At 42.7% G+C, this 26,960-nt stretch overlaps 1 protein-coding gene across 2 annotated transcripts in view; it reads left to right on the top strand.

The window, feature by feature from the left end:
• The window catches only part of FAM134B (family with sequence similarity 134, member B), an 88,753-nt gene that overhangs the window by 43,391 nt on the left and 18,402 nt on the right, over positions 1–26,960 (top strand). Inside the window, exon 1 of one of the 2 annotated variants that reach the window (XM_012642767.1) lies at positions 10,764–11,320. The exons of the other annotated variant lie outside the window; for it this stretch is intronic. Within the exon in view, the coding sequence (XP_012498221.1) occupies positions 11,286–11,320 (35 nt within the window). The 5' untranslated portion in view covers positions 10,764–11,285. Of the gene's footprint in view, positions 1–10,763; positions 11,321–26,960 lie in introns of those variants that run through there. 2 annotated transcript variants of the gene reach the window in all.

The raw sequence follows: 26,960 nt of genomic DNA, 5'->3' as shown, positions 1-26,960 counted from the left end.
TGAAAGGTAAGGATTCGTGGCACGCAGGGAAAGGAAATCTGGACTTGGTTGGAGTCTTGGAGATTTTGTCAAAGTGAGGGGGAAAATGGGCAGGTTATCATTCGTGGCTTTCCTAAGAACAGTTGGAAGTAGTTCACGCAGCACTCTGCTCTGGGTACACTCATAGCATCAAGAAGGAGCACGGGGTCACCTTGTCTCATGTGTGTTCACGGAGGTGGGTGCACATGGTGTGGCCTGATGGCTGGTGCTGACGTCGGCGGGAAGGAAGCCACATCATCGCAGAGTGGACTGGGTGCTCCGTGGCGAAGGCCAGCTCAGCTGGAGAGGATGGGCAGGGCTGGCCAAGGGGAGGGGAGCCCTGCTGAGAGGGCAGCAGGGGCACTGAGGCAGGGAGGTGGCCCTTCCAGATCGCCTTAGGGATTGCGGGGGGCAGAGGTGAGGCAAAAACAAGTTCGTGGTGGGAACAATTTGAGCAAGAAAATAAATAATGCAGCGCCCGATTGTCACCCAAAGTGTAAGGTGAATACACAAATCCGTACTGTATAAATAACTGGCTGAACAACTAAGTGGGGAGAGGGGAGAGACAAACCTTCCCAGTGGAAGAATTCCAAATGCTGTGTGTCGACACCTCCCTGCTCCCCTTCCCCCGGCTCAGGAGTTAGAGTTTTGTCCTTGCGCCACCCTCCCTCCTCCTGTGAGTGTGCATTGGACTTAGTGACTTGCTCTCAATGAATAGCGTATGGAAAGGGAAAAATAAAAACTGTGCAGTGGGAAAACCTGGCAAACACTGTGTTATCTAAGTGATCCAGTTAACACCACATGGACCTCATGACCCCTCAGCCCATGATGAGATGAGACAGGCACTTCACCTCCCGGTCATTCTCCCCCAAACCCACACTGAGCCTAATCGTGAGAGTAGCGTCAGACAAAGCCAAACCGAGGGATGTCTACAAAATACTCCTCCAATCTCTCAAGGTTATGAAAGCCAAGGAAAGGCTGAGCACTCGCACAGATCCCAGGAGACCAAGCAGATAGGACGATTGAGTGCAGTGTGGTGCCCGGATGCGATCCTGGAAGGGAAGAAAGATGTTAGTGAAAAAACCAGCGAAGTACAAATCAAGTCTGGAGTTTGGTTCCTAGTAATGTACCAATGTTGGTTTTTAGCTTGGACAAATGTGCCATGGTAACATACGATATTAACATGGGGAAAAATGGGTGGGGGGGATACCGGAATTCTCTGAACTATCTTTGTAACTTCTATAAATCCCACATTATTCCAAAATAAAAAGTTTATTGGAACACAAGAAGTTTGTGGGCTGGGCGTGGTGGCTCACGCCTGTAATCCTAGCACTCTGGGAGGCCGAGGCGGGTGCATCGCTCAAGGTCAGGAGTTCGAGACCAGGCTGAGCAAGAGCGAGACCCCGTCTCTAATAAAAAATAGAAAGAAATTAGCTGGACAACTAAAAATATATAGAAAAAATTAGCCGGGCATGGTGGTGCATGCCTGTAGTCCCAGCTACCTGGGAGGCTGAGGCAGGAGGATCGCTTGAGCCCAGGAGTGTGAGGTTGCTGTGAGCTAGGCTGATGCCACGGCCCTCTAGCCTGGGCAACAGAACGAGACTCTGTCCAAAAAAAAAAAAAAAACAAATAAACAATAAAAAAATACAAGAAGTTTGTGTGTGCTATGGGAGAGGGCGCTGGATGCCGGGGGAAACGGATTAGTGTGCAGGCCGGAGATCAGGGATTGACAGCATTGGAGTTTACCGGACCCAGTTTCTCTTCTGTGGCTCTTCAAGATTCAAGTTTTGGGTTTGTTTTATTCTATTTTTAAAACTCACTACTTTTCCTAGTAACTGAGGCATTTTGCTCACACCCTGACAGACATGAAGCCACTTATGGGACACCTTCAAGTTGCTAAATCATTTGGAACCTGAAGTGCCCTAAGGGACATAAAGCATGTTTCTGAGAGGATGTGTGATAAACCATCAAGAGACATGGTTTATCTCCAGACAGTGACGGAGGCAATAAGGAAGTGACGGCCCATGAGGTTGTGGGAGGAATCTGCCCTTCGTTAGAAGCAGTTAAGAGGTCTCTTAAGTTAGGGCCCTCTTTTTCCTACTTACCAAGATCAGCAGGGTGCCCAGCTGTTCTGCTAGCAAATGCTTCTACGGAGAGGTTGGTTCCTCTTCACAAAGCCTCGAGGCTGTAGGATGTTGGCCTGGGAGCCACTTCCCCACACCCATCGCCTGGAGGAGAAGTTCTTTCAGTGCCTGAGGAGATCTCTCATCCCTATCCAAGGCTGGGTCAGCAGGCGGCGCTCCCCTAGCCAAGGCCACAGTGTCACAGGATGGCACATGGTGGAGGGTGGCCAGAGGAGGTGTTCCAGCTGCCCGACCCACACCCTCAAAGGAATATGAAAATAATGATGAAATGACAGGGCTGTGGGGCTGAAAAGTCTCCCTCTCTCTTGGGTTCCCTGCAGACTACTGGGTAAATGTATAGTCAAGAAGCATCTTATCATTTCCCATTCAAGGAATGAAAAAATTTTTAACACTGACACAAGCAAATGTAATAAGGAAGATCAACATGTACCCAAAGTATGACATAACCCATCGTTAAACAGAAGGTTGTAGGTAATTGCCCCTGTATTGCACGGTGTTTTTAAACACAAGAGATGAGGTTTGTTTTGTGCCGTGTGCCTCCCTTGTTGAGTCACTCCTGTCTTTACCATCCACAAAGACCTCTGTCTCCACGGTCTGTGGACTTGGAAAATTTCCACTTCCTTATGTTTGCTAAGAGCAGGGAGACCTGCCAGAGTTCTTTCGTTGCTTTGGCCATTTGTTCTGAATTTCTTGGAACCAACGATTCTCCGTCAAGGAACGTTGCCCCTGAAATACGCATACTATACAGCCTTAGAAGAGAACTTTAAGGAAGAGAGCAGGCAGGGAGATCATTCAGGAACAGGGATGTTCCCTGGAGGACGGCTTGAACCAACTGGTAATATTGGCCCCCCAGGGAATTTGGTTTCTGCAAGTGTTTAAACTCTGAGGGGGTTTTATGGAAGTTTTTAGGGGGTGGGATGGGATGGGGAAAGACGAGAAGGAAGAGAGATAAAGAAATTGGCTTGATATCAGAGGCAGAGCAGGTGTTTTAAGGATGGAGGAATGAGGAAGTAAGTAGGAACAGAACCAGTGCCAGGTGACGTGACCAACAGGCCTTCTGAGAGGGAGCACAAACCAGAGTTTGTGGAGAGTGCATTGAAATGGGTCTCAGTAAACGCAGGGCACAACAAAAAACAAGCCGGTGACGTCGGGTGATGTGGGGCATGAGGTCTGAGCACCTGCCCTGTTTTCAAGCTGTCGCCAAGCGGCCTCCTCTTCCTCTCCGTGTTTCCCAAGGCTAGTCCTGTACCCCGAGTTCCCCGCCACTTCCGGCTCTTCTTTCCCACCTGCCATCACCCCACCCTTCCTTCAGTGACCCCCTGAGTGTGGGGCAAATGGGTCATGGTGGACTTTACACCTTGCATCATGTACTCAAATGGTCATGAACTCCTAAATACCACAAATTAAAAGTTAGCAACATATAATGAAATTTCGTTAAGAAGCATATTTGATCAGAAAGTCAGGACATAAAATATACAACCACAGAGATCAGCATGACAAAATCTAGCTGGAACAGGACGGCATCCTTGGAGGCTCTTGAGTCTTTTACGATGCTCCCTGGTGGCCTCTCCCACTCCCCTTCACTCCCGCCATTTTCACACTCTTCCTTTTTATTTCTGTCCTTCCTCACGCCCTCATCCCTCATTACCTTCTGCAAATCTGTGTCCTCTACTCCTGGCCTTTCACTTGCACGGGGCTGGCTTGGCTTCCTTGTCCGGCCTCCCTGGTGGCTGCACGCTGTTCTGTCCAGACCATACTGTTTTCCAGATAGCGTCGCTTCAGCAGATCTTTTGGGAGGCACAGTTGAACCCGTAATGGGATCTGGCAGCGGGCATGGCAAGGACCAGACAGTAAGGGCGTGAGAGGCACTCGTCCAAACTGAACGGTCTGTGGCAAAGATGTGGCACCAGTTGTCGGTCCCAGCCAAGACCATAACAGATTATGTGACAGTCAAGTATGACATTCTGACACAAATGAACAAAATGGAAGTTCTGACAATCAGGGGTAAGAAAATGGTGATATATTGGGTTACCCTACAATTCGTGTCCTAGACAGACACCTAGGAGAGCAAAAGGGGTTTGTTAATAGTCATACCAGGACAAGAGGTGCAACTGGGGACTGTCCCAGGCAGACTGGGCAATAGCATGACTACAGTGATGTTTCCAGAAAAAGAATGGAAGAGGCCGACAGGAGAGCTGGGGCAGGGGCAACTTCAGAGGCTCAGTGTGTTGGTTTGAGAATACTGGCTATTTGGGGATGAAAAGAACTTTGAGGAAAACATTTCATGTGCTAAGCTTGAAAAAAGGTAGGAAGATAAAATGGGTAACTGGGTTAAGTCTGATTTAATTATTATGAGAAGAGGCTGAGAAAAAGTTTCCCTCTTTCTCCTGCTGGCTGTCCGGATTATGCTGGCCACTCTTTCCCGCTGTATCTTGCACAGCTCTGGGTTTCCAAGGACCTGAGTCAGGGGCTGCCTCTGGGGGCATTGAGGCCACGCTTCAGTATCCTGCCCCATTTAAACCTGAGTAGCTCTTGTTGGCTTGGTGGTTGTATCTTTTACATATTAAGGTTTAGTATAACATAACATTTGCAGGGGGGAAGTTCATATTGCTTTGAAGGCCACTGGTCTAGGACAAGTGTCAGTATGATTCCACCACCCAGAAATCAAGGGAGGACACCGTCTCGCCCTCAGCAGTGCGGCTGACAGAGTGATTATCCACCAGATCATCGTTATCAAGTGGCATCATTTGCACCATGGACATATATGCCCATTTGATCCTGTGATTTTGTTGGTTTTTTTTTTTGGTTTGATCTAAGCTTTTGGTTTGAAAAATGTCCTCTTCTACTTTGTACCAGAAATATACTTGGTTTGCTACTAGTTCTGTACCGTTATTCCACTTTCACAAAGTGTATAACACATGCTCTGAATTTTTGTGGGAAGCAAATTCTGTCTCCGTGACATTGGAAGTCTTTGGTTGGATGTGGAAGGGAGGAGAAGGGGAATTCTTACACTCTCGAGCCAATGGGTGGAGAGTCTGCTTTGGTTTCCTTTCTCTCATTCTTTCAACCAATGCATGTCTTTTACCAGTCACCTCCTCAAAGGCAGGGACTCTTACTGGTCTGGCCTGAGCAAAAGTCCTGAAGCCATAGAGGCTGGCTGGGGACATACTCCCGAAGGCCTTGGGTCCCAAGCAAAAGAGTGGGCCCTTCTTTCCTTTACTGACACCCCTGGAAAGTGCCCCCCTTCCATTTAAAAGTAATCTTTTTTCTTTTTCATATTTTAAAGGTAATTATTTGTTTGTATGGTAAGAGTAATTTGTATTTGTTGCTGAAAAACAAAAAAAAGCAAACGGTAAAATTAAAAATAATCATTATTTTCCTAAGCCAGAGAAGAAAACCATAGTGAACACTTTGGTGCAGGTCCTTCGTCCATGTCTTTCCAGATATTTCCATCAATATACAAATGTATATATTTTCACATGAATGGGATACATTTTGCTTTCTGTTCTATCTCTGTCTTTCTCTCTCTCTCATTTTTTACAACTGTATTAGGAAAAGACTTTTATAACAATCTTATCCTTTTTAATTTCAGGATAGGATCTCATTGAACCATAATTTACTTAACCTCTTACTGATAGACCTCTAGGTTGTTTTCATTTCTTTGCTGTTTTAGAGATAACTTATATTCATTTTATCTCTAAATTTTTAATTTTATGTGTGTGATTTATGAAGTACATAATGTATTTACAAACAATATATACATTGTAAAGACATTGCTCAATAGCCCCATGTGGTTGGTCAGTGGCTGCCATACAGTGCAGCTGGTTAGAAGAAAAACTTCAGACAAATTAAATTTAACAGTTGAATTTAATTGAGCAAAGAACAATTTGCAAATTGAGAAGCCCTCAAAACCAGAACAGGTGCTAAGAACTCCAGCCTGCTGTGTGGTCACCCTGGCCTGCCTTCAGCAAGAATCCTGTCAGGTCAGTTTAGCAAAGAATTACCCTATCCTCTGTCCAGCCTCCTCACATCCCCCTCCGTGGTTGCAGCCAGGTGAGCCCTGAGCTCACCTGTGCAGCATACTTTTCCATCAGAGGGGTGGCCTGGCTGCAGGGCCTGGTCACAGCCACCTTTGTCTCCTAGGGAATCTCCAGGGACTTCGTTGTTGGTAGAGTTTGGATGGAGCAGGTCTAAAGTTCCTGTAACCTGCTGCCCCTCAATGCATAAGATGCCCAGGCCAGTCCTGAGGCACCAGAGGGGGTCACCTCCAGAATGAACAGGATCATTCTGGGCTCGAACACCTTGAACACCTTTACTCTCCTTTAACTTCCCCTTATCCCCTCATCTCAGATCTGCCCTCTGTGGTCCTGTAGACTAGATTCAGTCATTTTTCAGCAAGAGCTCCTTTATATCTTTGAGCAGAGCTATTGTGCTGTTCTCTGAATTCTCCTGATTTGAACGATCATCTTTGACATCTAAGTCTCTATTCTGGATCTTCTCTAGAGCACACGCCTTAAAAACAACAACAAACTCCTTACTTCTTAGAGGTTGTCATCAGAAACCAGTCTCATAGGCTTGAGTGAGGATCAGGCAACAGAGGGACTCTGGCTTTTTCCCTCACACATGGAGATTGATCTCACTGTGTGACCTGAGATGGAAGTCTACTGTCCTTTTTGTTTTAATAGTTTTGTTTTGTTTTAATGATTGTTCCTTATACTTTTGGGAAAATAATTTAGTTAGAGTTAGGTTTGGGTGTGAGTAATGAAGTCTCAAAATAATAGTGGCATAAATGTTATTTTATTTGCCTCTTACTTAAAAGTTCAGAGGTAGAAGATGTCCAGGGCTGTTGACTTCTCTCGGTGCCTGCTGGCCCCAGGCTACTGCTTCTCTGTGCTCTGCCATGCTTGGCCTCCATTGCACAAGTCACCTTATGCCCAAGATGGCTTCTGGGGATCCAGCCATCACATCTGCATTCCGAGCAGCGTGAAAGTGGAAGAGATGAAGGGGATGTACCGGTGTCCTTTAAGGAAGGTTCCTGGAGCTGCCCAATGTTTCTGCTGAAATCCCCTCAGTCAGAGCTCAATCACAAGGCCTTACTTTGCCCCAAAAAGGCTGAGAAGTGTAGTTTTTATTCTGGAAGACCATGCATACAGATAGAAACTGTGGTTTCTGTCACCTGGCAAAGTTGGGAAGGAATATGAAGAGACAACCTGTCTCTACAGCATCTTCATTTGGCCACTCATTGCTAATGTTGTCCTGTAATCACCAAGAGCTGGAAAGTCGCTCCTAGTGTTTTAGATAGAAAGTTCCAGAACTTCAATCAAAGCTGCTGTAGAAGACATAGAAAGGAACAAAACAAAACTCAGACCAATGATTGTGTGAAGAGGAAAATGGCATTAAGAAAAGTAGACATTGGCCGGGCGCGGTGGCTGACGCCTGTAATCCTAGCACTCTGGGAGGCTGAGGTGGGTGTATCGCTCAAGGTCAGGAGTTTGAGACCAGCCTGAGCAAGAGCGAGACCCCGTCTCTACTAAAAAAATAGAAAGAAATGATCTGGACAACTAAAAAATATATATATAAAAAATTAGCCGGGCATGGTGGCACATGCCTATAGTCCCAGCTACTTGGGAGGCTGAGGCAGGAGGATCGCTTGAGCCCAGGAGTTTGAGGTTGCTGTGAGCTAGGCTGACGCCACGGCACTCTAGCCCGGGCAACAGAGCAAGACTCTGTCTCAAAAAAAAAAAAAAAAAGAAAAGAAAAGTAGACATTTAGCTTCGAAATGGCAGTGACTTTCTTAAGCCATACTATTTGATTAAATTTCAAAGGAAAATAAAATGTTCATTTAAAGTATGTTACTAAAATTAAATGCACACATATTTTGCAAGAGTGTGAATACAAGAAAATTTAAAATATGGAAGTATCGGGCCACATGGACTTTTGCCAGAATGTGTGAGCTCTGCTGGAGAGAAAGATCCCTCAGCCAAGGAACAGTCAGCCTGTAGGCTACTCCTGGCTGTGTCACCAGCGGATCACCTAACTTTGCTGGGTCACAGTTTCAGCATCTGAAATTCCTGGTGATAGCTTCAGTGGCCACATCTGTGTTCTGTGAGTCCTTAAATTCTGGATGTCTAGTAGATTTCAGGTCAGCAATGGTGAAGGAAACTTTAGCACCTTAGTCCCCAGCAAGACAGAAGGTGTCATCTGGGTGAGGAAGCCACAGGTAGGACTTCAGTGGGAACCCTTGTCAGTCACGTAGCTACACTTGGTTTTATCTGTGCCATCCTCATGAATTTAGAAAATTGTGTTTTCCCTTCTTGTTCTTGTGAGTTTTAGAAATCACCACGGGTGTACCCAAAGGGGTTAGAGCAAGAAATTTTAAAATGCTTGAAGAAATGCTTGAAGGAAATACAAATGTTTCTGCACTTACCACAGGGTTATGGCCCAATAAACCCATCATAAGTTGAAAATATTGTAAAACTGAAATATTGTAAACTGAAAATGCATTTGATACACTAACAGCACAGGTTAGCCAAACCTACCTCAAATGTGCCTTCAGAACACTTACATTAGCCTACAGGTGGGCGAAATCCATTGGCAACACAGTCCACTGTAGAGTGTCGTTTGTTTACCCTCACGATCGTGGGGCTGACCGGGAGCTACAGAGCTCTGTCCCCACCTAGCATCAAGAGGCAGTATCCCACCGCATGGCGCTAGCTTGGGAAAAGATCAAAATTTGAAGTACGATTTCTACTGAAAATGTTTTGCTTTCACAACATTGTAAAGTCGAGCCATTGTAAGTTGAACCACCAGAAGTCGGGGACCATCTGTATTGGTAAATATTTCATGGTGCTAATAGATAATTCATCTGTGACAGCACTCATCAGGTAAATGTCCTGTAAAATCGAGAGGCAAGTTTCAGGGATATATTTGGTTCTGTCATAACTGGCAGCTTTGTTTAACAATAGTCGCATTCAGATAGTCAAGAAATAGTAAACCAGGAGTTTAGGAGGAAGAAAAAGTAAAATTCATGGGTTAGAATGGTAGAACTAAGAATTAGACAAGAGAATTAGTCTTTTGTGCTGATAAGGTTTAATACAAATGCTGAAATATTGTCACTGATAATATTTTCAGTATTTCAGCTTCTCAGTTCTTTAACACATTAACTGCCACATCAGCTGTATTTAATTCATGCTAGTTTTGAGCCCAGGGCCTCGTGAAGCATATGTAACTCACGCATCTTTTACCTTTACCCTTATGAACTGTTTTTCAAGGTGCAGATATGTAAGTTATGCACAGAAAATAAACAAACACCCAAATTTTTCACTAAATTAGAAAGCATTGTTTGTTTTCAAAGTTTTAATTCTATTTTTGTAATAAAACACCCAGGAATTTTTTTTTTTCTGGTGTGGCCGTCAATGTGTTAAAAACCTGGAAATTTCCAACAATACAGCACATTGCTTGGCTTCTAAAAGGCTCCTGCAGGCCCTGATCTTCAGAACTCAGCTTATGACTATTTTCTTTCACATTCCTGGTGCTTGAGTTGTGTGTCTGAGTAACTGGACCTACTTAACCTTAGACTTTGAAGTGTCTAAGATGTTAGTTCTCGTGTGAAATATTTAATCCTTTAAAGAATCGTTTCTTATTGTGACAAGCACACATCACGAAATAGCTAATGTTATGCAAAAGAAAGCAGATTACTATATTGTTTTGACATTTCACTCCCTTTAATGCTGTAAAAAATCACTTTGACAAATATAAAAGGTAAAACATGAAATATAGATGTCTTGCTAGGATTAGCTGTAACATGTCAATGAAACACACATATTTTTAACAGGATATGGCTTCTTAATCATTAGATCTTGCTTTCTGCTTCCTCTAATATTCCCAGTCAGAGAAAAAATATGATTTCAAGTTTGTATCCAAAGCTTATATTCCTAAAAGAATCTCAGTATAATATTTCTCTGGGCTTTTTTTTTTTTTTTTTGAGACAGGGTCTCTGTTCTCTAGCTCACCACAGCCTCAGACTCCTGAGCTCAAGCGATTCTCCCAGTAGCTGGGGCTATAGGCGCATATCACCATGCGCAGCTAATTTTTTTATTTTATTTTTCGTGGAGACAGGGTCCCGCTATGTTGCTCAGGCCAGTCTTGAACTCCCGGCTTCAAGTGATCCTCCCACCCGGGCCTCTGAAAGTGCTGGGATTACAGGTGTGGGCCACTGCGCCCAGCCATCTTTGGGCCTTTTTGAAAGCAAGATGTGAAGTGATTTTGTCCTACACTTAAAACAGTCGGGAAGTGAGGGTAGCTGGTCGTGGATAACTCCTAGGCAGTGATGAGATAAGCTATGAAAACCCACAGCCCGATGACAGGGACGTCCGGGGGAGAAAGCATTTTGCCCACATGAACACATGGACTCAACGTTTGTGTGTATTCTGGATTGAGAAATCTAGATGATCTGAAGAACGATTTTCTTGCAAAACAACATCCCTGAAAACCCCATTGCGTACTGGTCTTTGTTTTTCACTATTTTGAGAAAGGATCTTTTTGCTGAGTGGCTGGACCTTCTCGGAACAAACAAGCTCAGCTCTCGCAGGTACAGCCCGTTTTGCTCTCTGCTCTCCAGCTCCCTCCGGTGACTCAAAAGAGGAGATTTGATAGCCCAGGGTGAAGCGTCAGCCTCCCGTGCTCGTGCCAGGGGGGAAAAAGGAGCGGGAAAGGGCAGGCAGGCCTCGGTGAAGTCATCCAATAAAGGTTACCAGCTGGGCAGGGCACCTTCTCACACGACTGCGGAGAGAATGCTGGAAGCTGGGCAGTGCTTGCTCCCAGCTGCCTGTCACGGTACTGGGAGTAAGAGGTGACCTAGTTATTTTTAGAAGGGGGCAGTCATAATAACCCCGCTCCTAGCTTCATTCAAGGCAGGCAGACGCTTTGGAAGTTTGTAAACACCAACTTTCTGAGTAAGGGAGGAGCGCTTTTTTTCCCAAAAAGGAAAGAACTTCACTACTGTGGTTTTTCCTCTCCTGATATTCAACTTCAGAGTGGAAAAGAAACTATTGTTTGGCCTCATTAGCCGTGGGGAGCAGGTGCGACAGCCTTCTCCACTGGTATTATTTTTAAAGGGCAGAAATGCCTGAAGGTGAGGACTTCGGACCAGGCAAAAGGTAATTATGGTATATGTATGTACTTACTTTTTCTCGAGTCTGTTGCATTGGCTGGTTATCTTTTTGAAAATATTATCACTAATTTAAAAAGTAGTTTGAAATAAAAAAAATAAGAATACAATTCCTCGATTCCAGGAAACTGAATTTTCTTTGGCATGAACTACCTGAAGAGATACAAATAACTTAATATACTCATAAAAACATATGCAAATATGTTTTTCCTGATTGAAGAAGTGGTAGCCTGAAATTTTTTTTTTAAAGTGTTTCTCCGTACGTAATGTAAAGTCTACCTGAATTTTTTGATGTTGGATTTTTGACTTTAGATGATAGTTGTTGGAAATCTAAGCTAATGAACATATTAAAAATTGGCTGCATTTTAAAGACTTGTTGAGCATTTCTGGAGGCTAAATAATGGACCAATATACCAATTTTGATATTTCAAAACTTTTTTTTTAACCACAGGTCTTTATCTTTGAAAATGTGATCAGTTGGGCCCCCATATGTGGTACATTAATTGTATCAGTGTTTTTATTAATATCTAATTCTAAGAAGGGACATCGAGAGAGGGTAAAGGAAACTGGCAATGAATTCCTGCCAAGGTGAGCACAGGTGTGCCCATATTGAAAGTGTCCATTTGAGCCCAATTGCTGTTAACAAAACTTGTATGACTCAGATGTCTTCATCGGAATTCCAGTTGGGGTCATTGAAATTTGGATATGAAGAAGTAAAACGAAAACTATCAAGCAAGGAAAAGAGGTCATTGACAATTTTATTGTCAAAGAAAGTGGAAACTGGTAACTCTCTAGGAACGAGAGCACCAAAATATATTTTTGTCATTGTATTAAAGACAAGCGTCCCCTTTCAGCCATGGTATGTGGGGCATGTTTGTGTGGGTGGTGATTATCATCACTTGTAATAGTGTCCTTCAAGACTAATTTTCTCTTTGGTTTTCTAGCTTTTATTTTCTTACAAATTCCTTCCCAGTACATTGACATTGAGTTGACATTTAATTGAACAATGGAACAACTTTCTACATAAAATGAGACAGTAAATCAATTGCTGGAAGATGACATTTATAGTAGTGCCTAGAGTGGGATATGGGTTAACTAACTAGTTAGGAAACCATTTTCGAAGACATGTAAATGTCAGTTTTGGTTTGGAGATGATGGGTTGATCTTTTGGTGTCGTATGTATCCCCTCCGTGACATTTCAACATTTCTGAAAGCAGAACTTCCCTTTTTCTCTTGGCACCTAGGCATTTCCACCAGCTCTCTGCATAGAATTTTGCACAGAATAGGCATTTTTAATAAATACTTGTTTAATGAAATAATACTATTTATAAGCCATTTTACACCTGCAGGACATATCTAGGGAGCCTGGTCATCATAGAGATTGAAAGGGAGGAGAGAGTTGACAGAAATGTGATAAGGGTTGCTTTAATGAAATACAATATTTTCACAATTAAATTAAATAGTAATTGTTGATAATATTTTGAACTAACAGTTTGTGATGTAGACTAAACAAACATAAGAATTTTTCTAAGAATGTTTTACTGGTTAAAAAGGATAAATAAGTAAGGAGAATGTATATGTACTCTCTATATTGTATTAGAGTATATACACACACATAAATATGTATTATATACACATATAATGATTATTATTACTAAGGTTAATAACATATTTGATTGAAAATAGGAAACTCCCTCTCTTTTGCAGTAGCATATTCTGCCGCCCCCCCATTTTATTTTGATGAGATCACTTTCAGGTCTTTACAGTGGACAGTGGTGCTTTTCTTTACAATATACTTTGCTTCACTTCATCCATTTGTTTGCTTTTTCTCTATTTGTGCAGAAAGAAAGGGCATCCTAGACTGGGGAATGTTGAGAGCTAGGCTAGAAATAACATATTACAATTGAGAGGGAATTTTACTCTTGCTAAATTTGAGATCAAACGCCATTGGATGAGTCCTTTGGTGCCATGTCTAAAAGAGAAATAACTGTTATAAGTTGTGTATCTGCTGACAGAGCCTGTTCTTAGAGCTCGACTGCAGGGTTCTAGTTGAATCTCATGTTGAGGCTTATTGATGTTACTTTAGTCCCATTTTGGGACTTGGTGACCTGGATTGCTCTGTAACTGCCAGTGAACTAAATCTGAGTTTGGTCTTTATTTTATTTTTTGTTATTTTTTTCTTTTAATTTCAGAATATTATGGGGGTACAAATGTTTTGGTGACATAAATTGCTTTTGTGCCATTTGAGTCGAAGTTATAAGTGCGCCCATCTCCCAAATAGTGTGCATTGTACCTGTTAGGTGTGAATTTACCCATCCCCTCTTCCCCACTCCCACCTGCTTGATTTCCATTCAATGTCGAGTTTGGTCTTTTAAAAAATCACTGGGAACCAAATAGTATGGAGCTTCATGAGTGCATCTGGGAGTGTGCTGCAGGCATCCCAAACATTGACTGCTTTGTGCACTGAAGGCCCAAGGCTCCCAGGCACCATTTTATAGTCACTAAATGGACAAGAGTGAACCAACTGCTTGGGAGGGGGCAGGTGGAGGAGAGACCCTCCTCCTTGCCAGCAATAGTAGGTTCTTCTCATAGTAAGAACCTCCAGAGGCTCTGTGCCATTTTCAAGGTCAGAGGTGAGGCCAGAAGGTGAGAAAGAATAACGCTCTGAAACAGGCGAGGAAGGCAGAAACCCAAACAGCGAGCGTCGGGTGCCAGAAAGGAGGGAAAGAGCAATGGGGGCAGCGACTGTGGAAGCAGATGAGACCAAGAGATAGGAGGAAAAGTATCCCCTGGCCAGAGGCCCGGAGCTACAATGATTCCTTGTCCCACCTCGTTTTGGGCCTACCTTGGAGCCGTGACCCAGCAGGTCCTCTGCAAGGCCTTCAGCAGCCTGGGCTCAGGGCTGTTCCAGCTGTCATGAAGGGAGACGGAGCCCAGGCACCAAGACTGAACTCTTAATGCATCTTGTCATGGAAGCCCTTCCGCAGTGGAGAATTATGTTCACACATCCATTGGTTCACTGGGTAGGTATTTATAGAGCTCTGAATTTAAGCCAGTTGTTGTGCCAGTGAATAGGGTGATGGCTTTGGCCCCTGCTGTCACAGAACACACAGCCTGAATGGGGGAGACACACAGCAAGGTAAAAATAAGTAAATAAGAGAATTCCAGACAATAAGGGCTAAAGAAATAAAAATGGTAATGTGAGAGAGGACCTGGTGTGTGGTGTGAGGGTGGGGGTAACAGATGGTACAAAGCAAAATGTCGGCCAGTAATTCAGGACTCTGGGAAGCACTGTTCTTTGACTTGTCATCTGGTAAAGATTTAAAAGTTTGTTTGGAAGACCACTGAGCCCGTGAAACTGTAACTTTGCAGTACCAATTTCGGCTGCTCAGAGTTTTTGTTATTGCTGTGCCCTAGAGTGGTTAAGTTGCCATCTCTCTCTGTTCAGGATATTCGAAGGGCTTTTGTATTTAGGAAAACTAAAGCTCTTTTAAAGCACAACGGTCTGTTTAGTATTTGGAAATGTCATTAGTAATTGCATTGAGTTTTATTCTTGGAAGGTTTAAAAGAAATTGATTTTAATATATTCTTTAATCCAGATGTTCTAATAATTCAAGTTGGCCAGATTGTAGGCTTAATTTTACATTGTTGGGAAAGCCTAGCATTGATGATGCCCTTTCTTTAAAACATAAGGTGAGGATGAGAAAAGCCTCACATAGAAACCTGACCAGGGTGCTCCAGCTCAAGTTTGTGTGCTTAGACCTTCGGTGGCGATGGACTCCTCTCAACAAGCATATTTCAACTTTTCTGTGTTTAAAAAAGTCCTTATGCTGCCTTCAGTTTTGAAATAGGCTCAGAGAGATGAAGTAAATAAAAGGTAATTAAGTGAAGCAGTTGCAATTTGAAGGCAGGGAGCTGACTCCTGAGTCTGTGCAAATAGACATGTACATAGTGGTTGCACGGGGGGTTAACGCTCAGAAAGAAGGTCAGTGTGGGTTCGGAAAGGCCAGTGTGATTGGTGCACAGGAGAAAGGAGAGAGTGGCTGGAGATCAGTGGGAGAGCTATCCAGGAGCCCCTCGTTGGGCCCTGTAGGCAGTGGTGTGCTGGGGAAAGCTGCACAGCCGGCTCTCTGGGGGAGGGAAGCCCTGAGCATTAGCATTTGCTGATTCCTGCGGTGTAAATACTCCCACTGTGGTGACTGCACGCCATGCACCCACACGAGGTCACGGAAAGTAGGGAATCACAATACTGGCTCTCAGGAGCCTGTGGTCAGCCCCAGCACATAACGGATTGAGGCCCAGACAAGAGTTAGCATTTAATTCTATGTTATATCATCTTCTCCATTTATGTATCTCTAAGGCATAATAGTCATTCAGCAAAGGTTTGTTGAAGGAATTAATGATTTATTTTTCTTCCACTCTTCTATACAGTCATGGAAAATGTCTATCAGGCTATGGAAAATATTTACTTACCACTTTTGAAATCCCACTTTGATCCAGCTGGGCTAATATTTGCGATTGATTAAGAACACGTAGAACAATGCAGTCTGTCCTCGTTGCAATGGAGTTTGTTTTGTGTGAGATATCTTAATCACTAGTTAATAAGTACTGTGCTTCCTAAATCCTTGCAGCTCCCCAGTTAGTTTCCAGTAACCAAGGCCCTGTTAAAGCTGATTTCTATTTTACAAACACAGAGTGACTAATTCTTTGCTGCCATCCCTAAAGTGTGATGAAGGTCTGTTTGGTTTTTAATACCCAAGGAGGGCTGCAGCTGCTGTTTGGTGGGCCATGGGAAGGTCTGGCCCTGGTGACTGATAGAACAAAAGCCTCATTCTGTGGGCTTCCCCTTACTTCCTGCCTTTACGGCAAATCTGTGTCCAGATCCATTCGGGTGTCTTGCTGCTTCTCCACACCAGGCTAATCTGGGTCCTGCAGAAGGTGTGAGCACAAAGCCTTGCCTGATCTCATACACTGTCACTCATATGTCTTAAAAAACAATGTGCCATGAAACAGCTTCCCACAAAAGGACATTAGAGCTGTTCATTTGGGGAGATAAAAGTAGTATTGGGGGCAAAAAGATGATAAAGATGAAAAGATCAACTGTAAGCTTAAAACCCTAAAAATATTCTGTTGTATTATTTTCTAGTTCTCCTTGGATGTATTTTCTTGGCAAAGAAATACATATTATATTATAATCATGTAATAAGTGTGTGATGCATACACTCGTTTGCTGCTTTTCTCTCTCATAAGCATTCCCAGTGGCATCTGAACATTTTAGATGCATTTCTAAATGCCTGCAAATATATTCTGTCCTTTGGATTTGCCCACCTGTATTAATCATTGTTACTGAAAGTCACTTTGCATTTATAAATGAGAGTGGGATATAACACTGTGTTTTTTCTAATTCGGGGAAGGATAGAATCAAAGGATGGGAAGTACAAACTGCTGGTTTCCTAAGACCTGGGCCTGGAAACCGGCAGAGCATCGTTCCAACCACATTCGATTGGTGGAGCAGCCCGAGAGCCTGATTTGAGGAGAGGGAAAATAGAGCCCATTTTTCCCTTGGGAAGAATAATATCAAAGAATTTGGGGGCTTTATTTTATAAATAATGGAAAAAGAAAAATGCTTACTTAATATTTATTGTTGTAAAATTTTATCAGTTGTCAGTGGAAAGGATATCTATGGTGAAATTTGCTATCTGGCCCTGTCTCCTGCTGTTAGAAAAATTGCAGTCAGACGACCTGTCTTGCAAGCAGGTGATGCTCCAGTGGTCTAGTCTCTTGATGAACATGCTCATTTACATAGAATAACTTTCTGGTTAATTGAAGCTCACATTTTTTTTTTATTTCAGCATGTTATGGGGGTACAGATGATTAGGTTACGTGTGATGCCCTTACCCTCCCTCCCCCCCATGAAGCTCACATTTTTAAGCATAAACGAGTCTAGCCATTTTAACCATTGCTCAGGGTGGCTGTGAGCATGGGTTTTGGAATGATGCAAAGCTGTTTTTGATCCTGGCTTCAAATCCTACCCTCACCATGTCCTAGCTGGATAACCCTGGACAAGTGAATTTCATTTTATTATCAGTAAAATGGGGATAATGATACCTGCTTTATAGATTTGTTTTGTAGATTAAATATGGTAAGCCACATTAAATAGTTTAGTGAATGGCTCATTGTTAAGTTCTCAAAAGCGATCGCTAATAATAATAATAATAATAATACGTAAGTTATACATTTCCTTAAGCAATACAAAACAGGTCACGCTCGTGTGAAAACACCTCGACTATCTGTGGTCTATCCCTTGAGAATATCCTGACTGCTGGACATAACATGTAGGGAGTGTCCTCAGCGTGTGCAGTGTATCCACTCTCTCTAGGGGTGGTCTCAACTGAGGGTGTGGAGTCGCCTGTCCAACTCCCTAAACAGCTCTGCAGTGCATTCCTCGGTGGTCTGGTCTGGATAGTCTGTGGGCTCTTTGTGTTTGGAATAGGACTATGAAGGGCAAGTGTTTGGTTCACCTTGTTTTGACACTTCCTAGGATTGCTTTAACCCATGTGAATGTTGGTGTTATGGCACAGACCTTGTTGAGTGAATGACAGTATTTACCCCTTGGGGGGAAGCAAAGATGTCGCCCAATGCATCTTGTAGGGAGATGAATGTCCACATCAGGACTGCAGGCTCAGGACGAGTATGTCTCTTGTATAGTTGGTTTGCTTTAATCTTATGGGCACTGTGAATCTTCTCAAGGGTCCTATTTCCATCTCTGATTGAGCTATTCGAAAGTTTGGAGCTAAAATTATACTTCCTCTCTAGCAGGTGTGTAGAACTCTCTGGAATGCACTTCCATATGCTCTTCTTTTGCGTGGCTTTATTATCCTCTTCCCTTCAAGTCCTTTAGCCTCATTCCCTTGTAGCACCCCCTCCCCCACCCTGCCCCATGGTTGCATACATTGTGCGCTAAGGCGTCCAGCTGAGAGAGCCAGCGTGGGGCTGCCAGTCATCCCAGGCTCTGACCCTGGAGCAGCAGATGTCCTGGCTTGGGGCTCATCTCCTGGGTGAAGGGTACCATTTTCTGTGTTGCACAAATGCATCCTGTGGCTAAGAGAACAGCCTCTGCCACACACAGATTAAGTATACACACACCACACACACACACACACACACACACACACACACAGACAATTAAATGTCCCATTCACCTAGTTTTAAATTTAAGACTAGGGCACAAAAAGCAGTTCCATTCTAGTCTACCGCCATGCCGCCCTGAACACGCCCGAGCCGGTCTGACCTTGGAAGCAGTTCCATTCTAGAGAAGGTCAGTTAAGGGTTGGTGATAGGGAGAAAGCAATGCAATGCCTCGATTTTACTGTTCAGAAAGTGGAGCATTAGTCTACAATGCTTAAAGGTTGCTTTGAAAATCGGTATTTTATTCAGCAATCAGATGTCTCCTTCAACTAAAATCCAGGGAGTTTGATTCGTTTCTGTGGCTGGTTGGTACCATTGCAGCCTACATTCTTAATTTATTATAAGAGCAGGCCAAAACTCAGAAGAAAGACCTTCAGGCAGCAGTGAGTTTTAGAACTCTGCTTACGTTTTTTTCAGCTGCTCTTATGAAACCATTTGTCAACTCTGGGAAAATAAAAATGACCTCCTGTGGGAATACTGGCCTGAGTAGGAATGATGAGGAAGATGAAATTAGGCAAGACACCTCTACCCTGATAGGCTCTTACTTGCATTTTTTCTAATTTCTCTCTCACACTCTTGCTCATCCCCATAATCTCTCATTCGTCTATTTCTCTTTAACTCTCTCTCTGCTCCCTGGTCTCTTCACACTGGTGAGCTGCCTTCTCAAGCCCATCACACCTGCTGTCTCTGGATCCCCAGCCGACAAAGGCAAGAGGCAAAACCTGGATATAGCAACGCATGGCAATACGTCCAGGTCACAGTGTACTGAGGCAGAAGATGGGAAACAGTGGGGTGGGGAATGTGCCAGTTGTCCCTGGGACATGCACACGGGGTATGTGATGGCCAAGGGGACTGCGGTGTTGCCTGGCTTTATGTGGACGAACTAACCTGCTCATCAGGGAGCAGGGAGACAGAGGAAATGCTAGTCTCAAAGGGAGGCTCCTGTGAGTCTGCCAGGCCACACCCTCTTTCCTGCTTCAGCCTCATTTTTGCAGAGTTAGCCTGCCTTGGGAGTAATTGACACCCCCCGGTAAGTACCATGGAGGGCTATTAAAGATGTTGCTCTGTGGCCCTTAGTAGTGTCTGGGAGAGGCATCACCAGACTGTGGATTCTTTGCTTTGGAAGAACTGTGAGTGCCTGATAAGGGAATAGGTGAGCGGAAAGGGTCAAAGCCCAGAATGTTCTCTCTCCCTGGTAGCAGTGATTTATGAAGCATTGCTGTGTCCTCAAGATGCAATGTTTCATGGGTGGAGACTGGTACTCCCAGAGTTGGGCAGACACGCATGCATGATGGTGGCAGTGGTTAATGAGTGTCACATAGTAATTACCATCAGGATGCGGCCTCCTTGCTAGCCGTGTAAACAAAACAGAAGCAGCTGTGCACAAATAGTTCTCTGACTCAGGAACCAGGTGGTGTTTTGGTTGAACTACAAGCAAGTGCTTTGTTTTAAAAAGAAAATAAACCCATCTATGAGTGGAGCATCTTAAAATTATACCTATAAAAATGATAAATTCCATCTTTAGATTAGGTAAGGGGATTATAAGTGTATTTATATTTCTTAGGAATTACTAGTTTCTATCACTTATTCTATGCAGGAATCACAAATTATGTGACATATATATAATGTTTCTGGTGTTGCTTATAACATTAGTGGTGGATAACTTTCCCTCCAAAGTAATTGGAGTAAACTCCATGATTGGAGTAAATGGAACAAAAATTCTGAATACAGTCATGCGCTGCATAATGATGTTTTGGTTAATGACAGATCACATGTATGATAGTGGTCCCATAAGATTCTAATAGAGCTGAAAAATTCCTGCTGCTTAGTGATATCTTCATGATCCTGACCCCGGGTAGGGCTAGGCTAATGTGCGTGTTTGTGTCTTAGTTTTTAACAAAAAAGTTTAAAAAGTAAAAAAAAAAAAATTAAAATAGAAAAAAGTTAATAAGGATATAAAGAAAGAAAATAGTTTTACACATCTGTACAATGCGTTTGTATTTTAAGCTAAGTGATATTACAGAAGAGTCAGGTCAGGCATGGGACTCATGCCTTTTAAAAATGCAGTGTGTGGTGTGTATAAAGTCTACAGGAGTGTGCAGTCACGGTTCAGGTCTTCACCTTCGCTTGCCACTCGCTGACTCACCCACAGTCACTTCGTCTTTTAAGCCAAGTGTTATTACAAAAGAGTTGAAATTATTTTTTAAGAAGTTTATAAAGTAAAATAGTTACAGTAAGCTAAGGTTAATTTATTATTGAAGAAAGAAAAAAACAAAAAACTTAGTGTAGCTAAGCGCACGGTGTTTATAGTCTTCAATAGTGTACAGTGATGGCCTAGGCCTTCACGTTCACTCACTGCTCCCTCACCGACACCCCCCACAGCAACTTCCAGTCCTGCAAGCTCCCTTCCTGGTAAGCACACTATACAGGTGTACTATTTTTTATCTTTTATACTGTATTTCTACTGTACCTTCTCTGTGTTTAGATATATTTAGATACACAAATACTTACCATTGTGTTACAATTGCCTACAGTATTCAGTACAGTAACATGCTGTGCAGGTGTGTAGCCTAGGAGCATTAGGCTGTACCATATAGCGTAGGTGTGTGGTAGGCTATTCCATCTAGGTTTGTGTAAGTGCACTCCGTGATGTTTGTATAATGACGAAATCACCTAATGACTTTTCTTGGAATGCATCCCTGTTATAAAGTGACATGTGACTATAGTCATAGTTTCTCCATCCTGAAATACTGTGAAAACTATCTTTTAGAAGCATATTTGTTTGTGCTAAGGAAGGCTTTGAGATATAGATTTTATTATAAAATGAGTACCTGCGTAGAAAAATTACAAACCTAGAATGAATCGACTTGCTTGCTGAAACAAGAAGAAGACATTTGTTCAATAAACTAAGATACAATACACATTGGCATCAGTGATAAAGGAAGGAACTGATAATCCTTTTTTTGGGCACAGTAGAGGGGAAAACTGGAAGCTGTCGTGTCCCATAAGGCAAGTGTTGAGCGTTTGACGGCAAATAGCTTCACTCTCTCATGCCAACTCCTACAAACTGGAAATGGTGCCTGGCGCTCTGATAAGGATCGTGAGGGTTTGTTGGGGAGTTTCTGGAAAGAGTACTACAACACATTAGCACTGTCTGCCATGTGTGGGAAGAGTGGACCAGTGTATGCCTTCCCTGGGGTGAGGACAGGGGGTGATAATTTTTCTTTTTACTTATTTAGATAAACTTTGAAAGACCCTACCAATGTTCAGTGATGTTGATGGCACCGTGACTTTTATCCCCCTCATTAGTTACCAATGTTCTGACGCTTAAGATCCTGGTAGCTTTACCTAGGAAAATATGAAGGTTAGGTGCCTCCTTGCTAAAGCTGGAATAAACATCTAGGGCAAGTGCTATTTTTAAAATTAGAAGGAAACCTTGACCATTGTAATACTTTACAAGTCAAATCTGGCATAGAAACTTTGCCAGTAATGTGACAAGAAATTGTGTGCATTTATTTCATTGATTGTTAGCTGAAGGATGATCTCTCATCCAACTTTTGTAGAAGAACATTGTTTCATCTGGAAGAGAACAGGCTTGGGAGTCGGTGGGTCGAAGGTGGAAAGACTGGGTTCTGATCCCGGTGCTGCCACTTCTTGGCTGTGTCTGCTTTCTCATCTGGAAAATGGAGGCATTGTACCCACCTTGTCAGATTGTTGTGAGGATTAGAGAATATAGATAAAGTTCTTATGTAGTCCTAGCACTTGGTATGCGCTCAATAAATGGGAGGTACTATTATAGTAGAAGCTCTCTTAACAGTTCCTAGTAGTAGCTTGCTGGGTTAATCAGTGATCTCCAGCATCTCTGTATAGCCACATGTCTGAAACCACGACACTCTGAACTAGCAGACTCCTGTGGCCCTGGGCCAGATCCACCCTGCAGCCTGATTTTGTCAATCAAATTTTATTGGATTATAACCGTGTTCTTTCATTTTCATGTTGTCTATGGCTGCCTTCTTGCTACAGTGGCAGAGTTGAGCACAGAGACCATCTGTATGGGCAACAAAGCTGAAAACGTTTACTATCTGGCCCTTTACCGAAAACAGTTGCCTCACCTACTCTGGTATATAATGCCTCCCACCATTTGAGTTCTGTGCTTACTGAGTCAGTTGTGTTTATTCTCAAATCTCTTTGTGCCCATTGTTGTCGCTATTGTACTTGCATAATTTAATTATAAATTATGTAAACTGGTGAAATGAGATCAAAAAGAGTATTGTTATGGCAGATTCTGCTGGTTGTTCTCAAATACCCAGCTTCCCTTTCTTCCTTGGGTAATAGAATCCCAAGTTTCAGCTGGATGGTGGCCACCAGCAATTGAACTATGTTTCCTAAACTCTCTTGAAGCAAGGCGTGGCCATGTGACTATGTTCCAGCCAGTGGGAGGTGAGTGAAAGTTGTACGTGCAACCTGCAGGCCGTGACTGTAAAGAGAAAGGGGAATGTCCTTCCCTTTCGGCCTTCCTGCTGGCAGCAGTGTGGGTGGGGTACCAGGAACTGCAGTAACTATCTTCGTCCATGGGGTGGCAGTGTGATTGGAGAGTGTCTGGGCAACAAGATGGGCTCTAACATTATGGACACCCCATGTCAGCCAGATCTCTAGGCTCTGCTATCACAAGAGGGAGAAATGAACTGCTCTCTTGTTTAAACCACTGTTGCTTTGACATTTGATATAATAGGTGAACTTATTTTTAATACAGACAGCTGTTTATCTGCATGACAACTAAGTCAGTGCATTGGAGAGAATCAGTAAGGGCAAGTTGCTAGTATTGCTATTTAAAAAATGTGTGGACAAAACAACTAATAGGTTGGTAGGGATTGAGGATAAACTTTAGAATGGTCCTTTACTTGGCTTTGATTTGTGTCATTAAATTCTTGCTCCTTTTAAAATAAATGAAACGAGAAATCATGCATAGTACATGGGGGTGTGTTCTGTGCAAGAACACCAATTTTTGTTCCAAGCTCTAAATCAATTAGCAATTTTATAACTTCCTCAGCACCTATACATAAGTTAATATTTATTGGATTAAATTGAATACCCCAGGGGCGTACTGCTTGGTTTGTTAAGTCCCTAGTCTGCATTAAAGTTATAGCCTGAATCTAAGAATATTCATCCCAATTTCTTGTTAATATGGTTTGGAATTGATAGCTAATCTATACCATCCTAGATAAAGGAAGGGGATGTTATCTGATACTGAAAAAGCACCTTAAAAGTTGCCATTGTTTACAATATATAAGGACAGGATATAGTAGCCCTTTTAAATTTCATGTTGAAAATCTAAGAATGGAAGATTTAATTACTCCCAGGAAATTAGGCCCGGACGTGTAGCAGCACCCATTGTTTTTAGTAAATTTGCCCTACCTTCCAACTCCCATTTATGGGATCTCCAGCTGCCTATTTCCAATGAAATCAGAGACCCTTGCTTTGATTAAACACAGAATTTCTAGTTCTGTATTTTACTGACTTTGCTGAAGAAAGATAACATCGGTGAAGATCCAGCTGGCTAAGCCTACAGGAGGCAGGCCAGCAGGACATCTGCTCTGGCCACGCAGTCCCCCAGGGCCTGAAAATCAGCCTGGGACGTCACAGAAATCCATTATAAATGAAAGATGAAACTCCTTATGGCTTTAAGCTTTTCCATTGCAGGCCCACAAACATTGGAATAACCTGGGTTTGACATTTTACGTTTTAAATATCCTGACAGCATCAGAAAATGGAAGTAGGCTGGGCTTTTCTCCGCATATTAGGAGGCCTGTTGGCTGGGAACCACTTTGGTCCTGAGACCAAAGGGAATGGTGGGAGGTCACATTGCTGAAGTGTTGTGTAGACTCTGGAGATAGTTTTTAAGAGACAAGGGATGTGTGGGAGAGAAGTTAGAAATATATAAAAGCACATGAAACGTGTTACTGGGAAGGAAGCTTGTGTCTAGGGTGGGTGAGCACTGGTTGGTATTTATGGAGTGAGGGCAAAGATGTACATGAAGGTAAATGAGAGATGCATTGTTTAAAGGACTAAGGTGGGAATGTGGCCCATAATTAAACAGCCTAGTATCTTGATTGAATATCTCAATGAGTGATAGTCACTCCAGGTTTATCATAATTCAAGTTATCTCTCTGTATCACAACGGTCGATCACAAATTCTCCAGACAAAATTGATTTGAATTGGCACTTTGGAGGAACTTGATAATTCTGTTTGGGTTGTATATACCTGCTCAAGCCCAGTGTGATGGGTACAATCTCTAAAAAGCAACATTAGGAACCATATTCATAGTGAAATGTTTTGCAGCGTAAGAAACATTTTTTAATGTTGTTACGGGTTTCATATAACTAGGCCAAAGGTAAAAAAACAGGGAGGGGACACTTACTTTTGACTCCAACTACAGTAAATCCTGGTTTGTAATTCATTGAAACTGTAGATCCCAAGTAGAATACAAGGAAAGGTTTAAATCCAAATTAGCAAACTTGCTTCACAATAACAGTTTTCTATTTTCCTTGAGGAATGTTCCTTGACTTATCTGATATTATCTGTCCTCAGGGATAGTGATTGAAGCAAATCTTAGCGTTCACAAATGCAAGGATGTTTACTCTCCGGCATGTCTCAAGTAGGTGCCTGTCCCGTGCTAGTAATGGAATTTGCATTGTTCATGCTCTGGGCTTATGCAAGCCTAGTTATTAAAAAAGTTAACAAAATTAAAAACGATGAAAATTGACTTCCAACTGTCATCTTGTTCGTAGAAACTTGAAACTGTAATAACATAAGTAACGTGATGGGCAGTTTACTGTCAGCTGTCCCAATGATCCTGGCGGATCTGATAATTGATGACTCCTCAGGGATGTAGTAGCTTGAGGTGGAAGGGGAAAGAGAGTCTCACAAAGTAACTGATCTCTGATTTGTTTCCAACTTGGTATAAAAAGTGAGCGGGCCCCAAATAGAACGCTAAGCTGCCCTGAGGAAGGTGGGGCTCAGCTTCTCTGGGCAGAAAAATCAGGCACTCAACTGGCGCCTCCTGGGCGTTGGGAGGAGCTGTCACATGGCTAACTGGTCTGAGAAAGTGAAGACTTCGGGTTGAGTGCCATGTAATTTCTTAATCTTGTGTTTGCTTATTTAATCCTCCACTTGACAAATCTCATTTGCTTTGTCATGGTTCTAATTTTGTGAGCGTTCATGCAGAGAAATATATCCGTGTTTTTATTTCACTTCTCTGCCTACGTACGCTCACACACAAACACACGCACACAGCAAGGTACGTAAGTATCCACGGGATTAAAAAAAATTCTAGCACATTACTCTAAGAAATGTTCAAATCTGTAACCAGATACTGACTGACCTTTCTAAGAAAAATTCGACAGGAATTAGCATCAACAGATGTCCACTACCAATAGAGAGCATGAGACCCTTAGTCATTAGCTGAGAATGAAAGTTCTCCAGGCCAGAGCATATTTATAGGTGTGATCATTGCAGCAGCTGTTTGTCATGGTTGCCAGGTGACAACTTAGGTTATAACAAATCCTTTTTTTTATTTCAGAATATTACGGGGGTACAAACATTTAGGTTACATATATTGCCTTTGCACCACCCGAGTCAGAGCTATAAGTGTGACCGCCCCCCAGACAGTGTGCACCACCCCCATTAGGTGTGAATATACCCATCCCCTCTTCCCCTCTCCCACCTCATCCTTTTTTTTTTTTATTTGGCAATATGCAATGTTGACATAGCTAACTTTCTGAAAAAATATTGTTTGGCTTCAATTTCCATTTCCTGTAGACTTTTAAAAATCATAGATAGTATGAAATAATGTATATTCTCTGGAGGTATTATGACAGAAATCTAATTGTCTTTGGAAACAATTATTGCAGTGTGAATTCATAGGGATGTGAAAAAACCTAAAAAGTGACTAGAAAGGGGTACGTTTGTGTGTATGTGTGTGTTTGAGAGGAGACAACAATATCTGAAACCGTTCTCCAGTGGAGTGAGGTTGCCCTAAAAGACCTTGAAAAATGCAAACAAGGGACTCATTTTTCTCTGATTTCTTATGTGAAGGTTGGATATTTCGTTTATCTTCCCATTCTTGCCCTACTCAGTTTAGGGGGGCTCAGTCCTGTTCTCCACTGGTATCACAAGTGCTGGCAGTTCCCGTGGGGGCAATGCCTGTACTAGGTTCTCGGGGATCCAGGGCTCCCCTTGGGGAAGTCAAGCATTAAGGCCCAAGTTTTGCCAGAAGGAATCCCACATGAAATACTGATTTCCCATTCTAGAAAGACTATGCGAGGCATAATTCCTAATTACCTAATTTTGAAGGCAGTTTACTGCCCATTTGCAAGAAAGAAAAAAATAAAATGAAAACTATTCCATATAGATGAAAATTGCTTTCCAAATTTTTAAGAGG

Source organism: Propithecus coquereli, unplaced genomic scaffold, assembly GCF_000956105.1.
Source record: "Propithecus coquereli isolate 6110/MARCELLA unplaced genomic scaffold, Pcoq_1.0 Scaffold100, whole genome shotgun sequence".
Taxonomy (NCBI): domain Eukaryota; kingdom Metazoa; phylum Chordata; class Mammalia; order Primates; family Indriidae; genus Propithecus; species Propithecus coquereli.
Note: the sequence above shows the minus strand (reverse complement) of the source record. Positions and strands in the feature narration are given on the sequence as shown.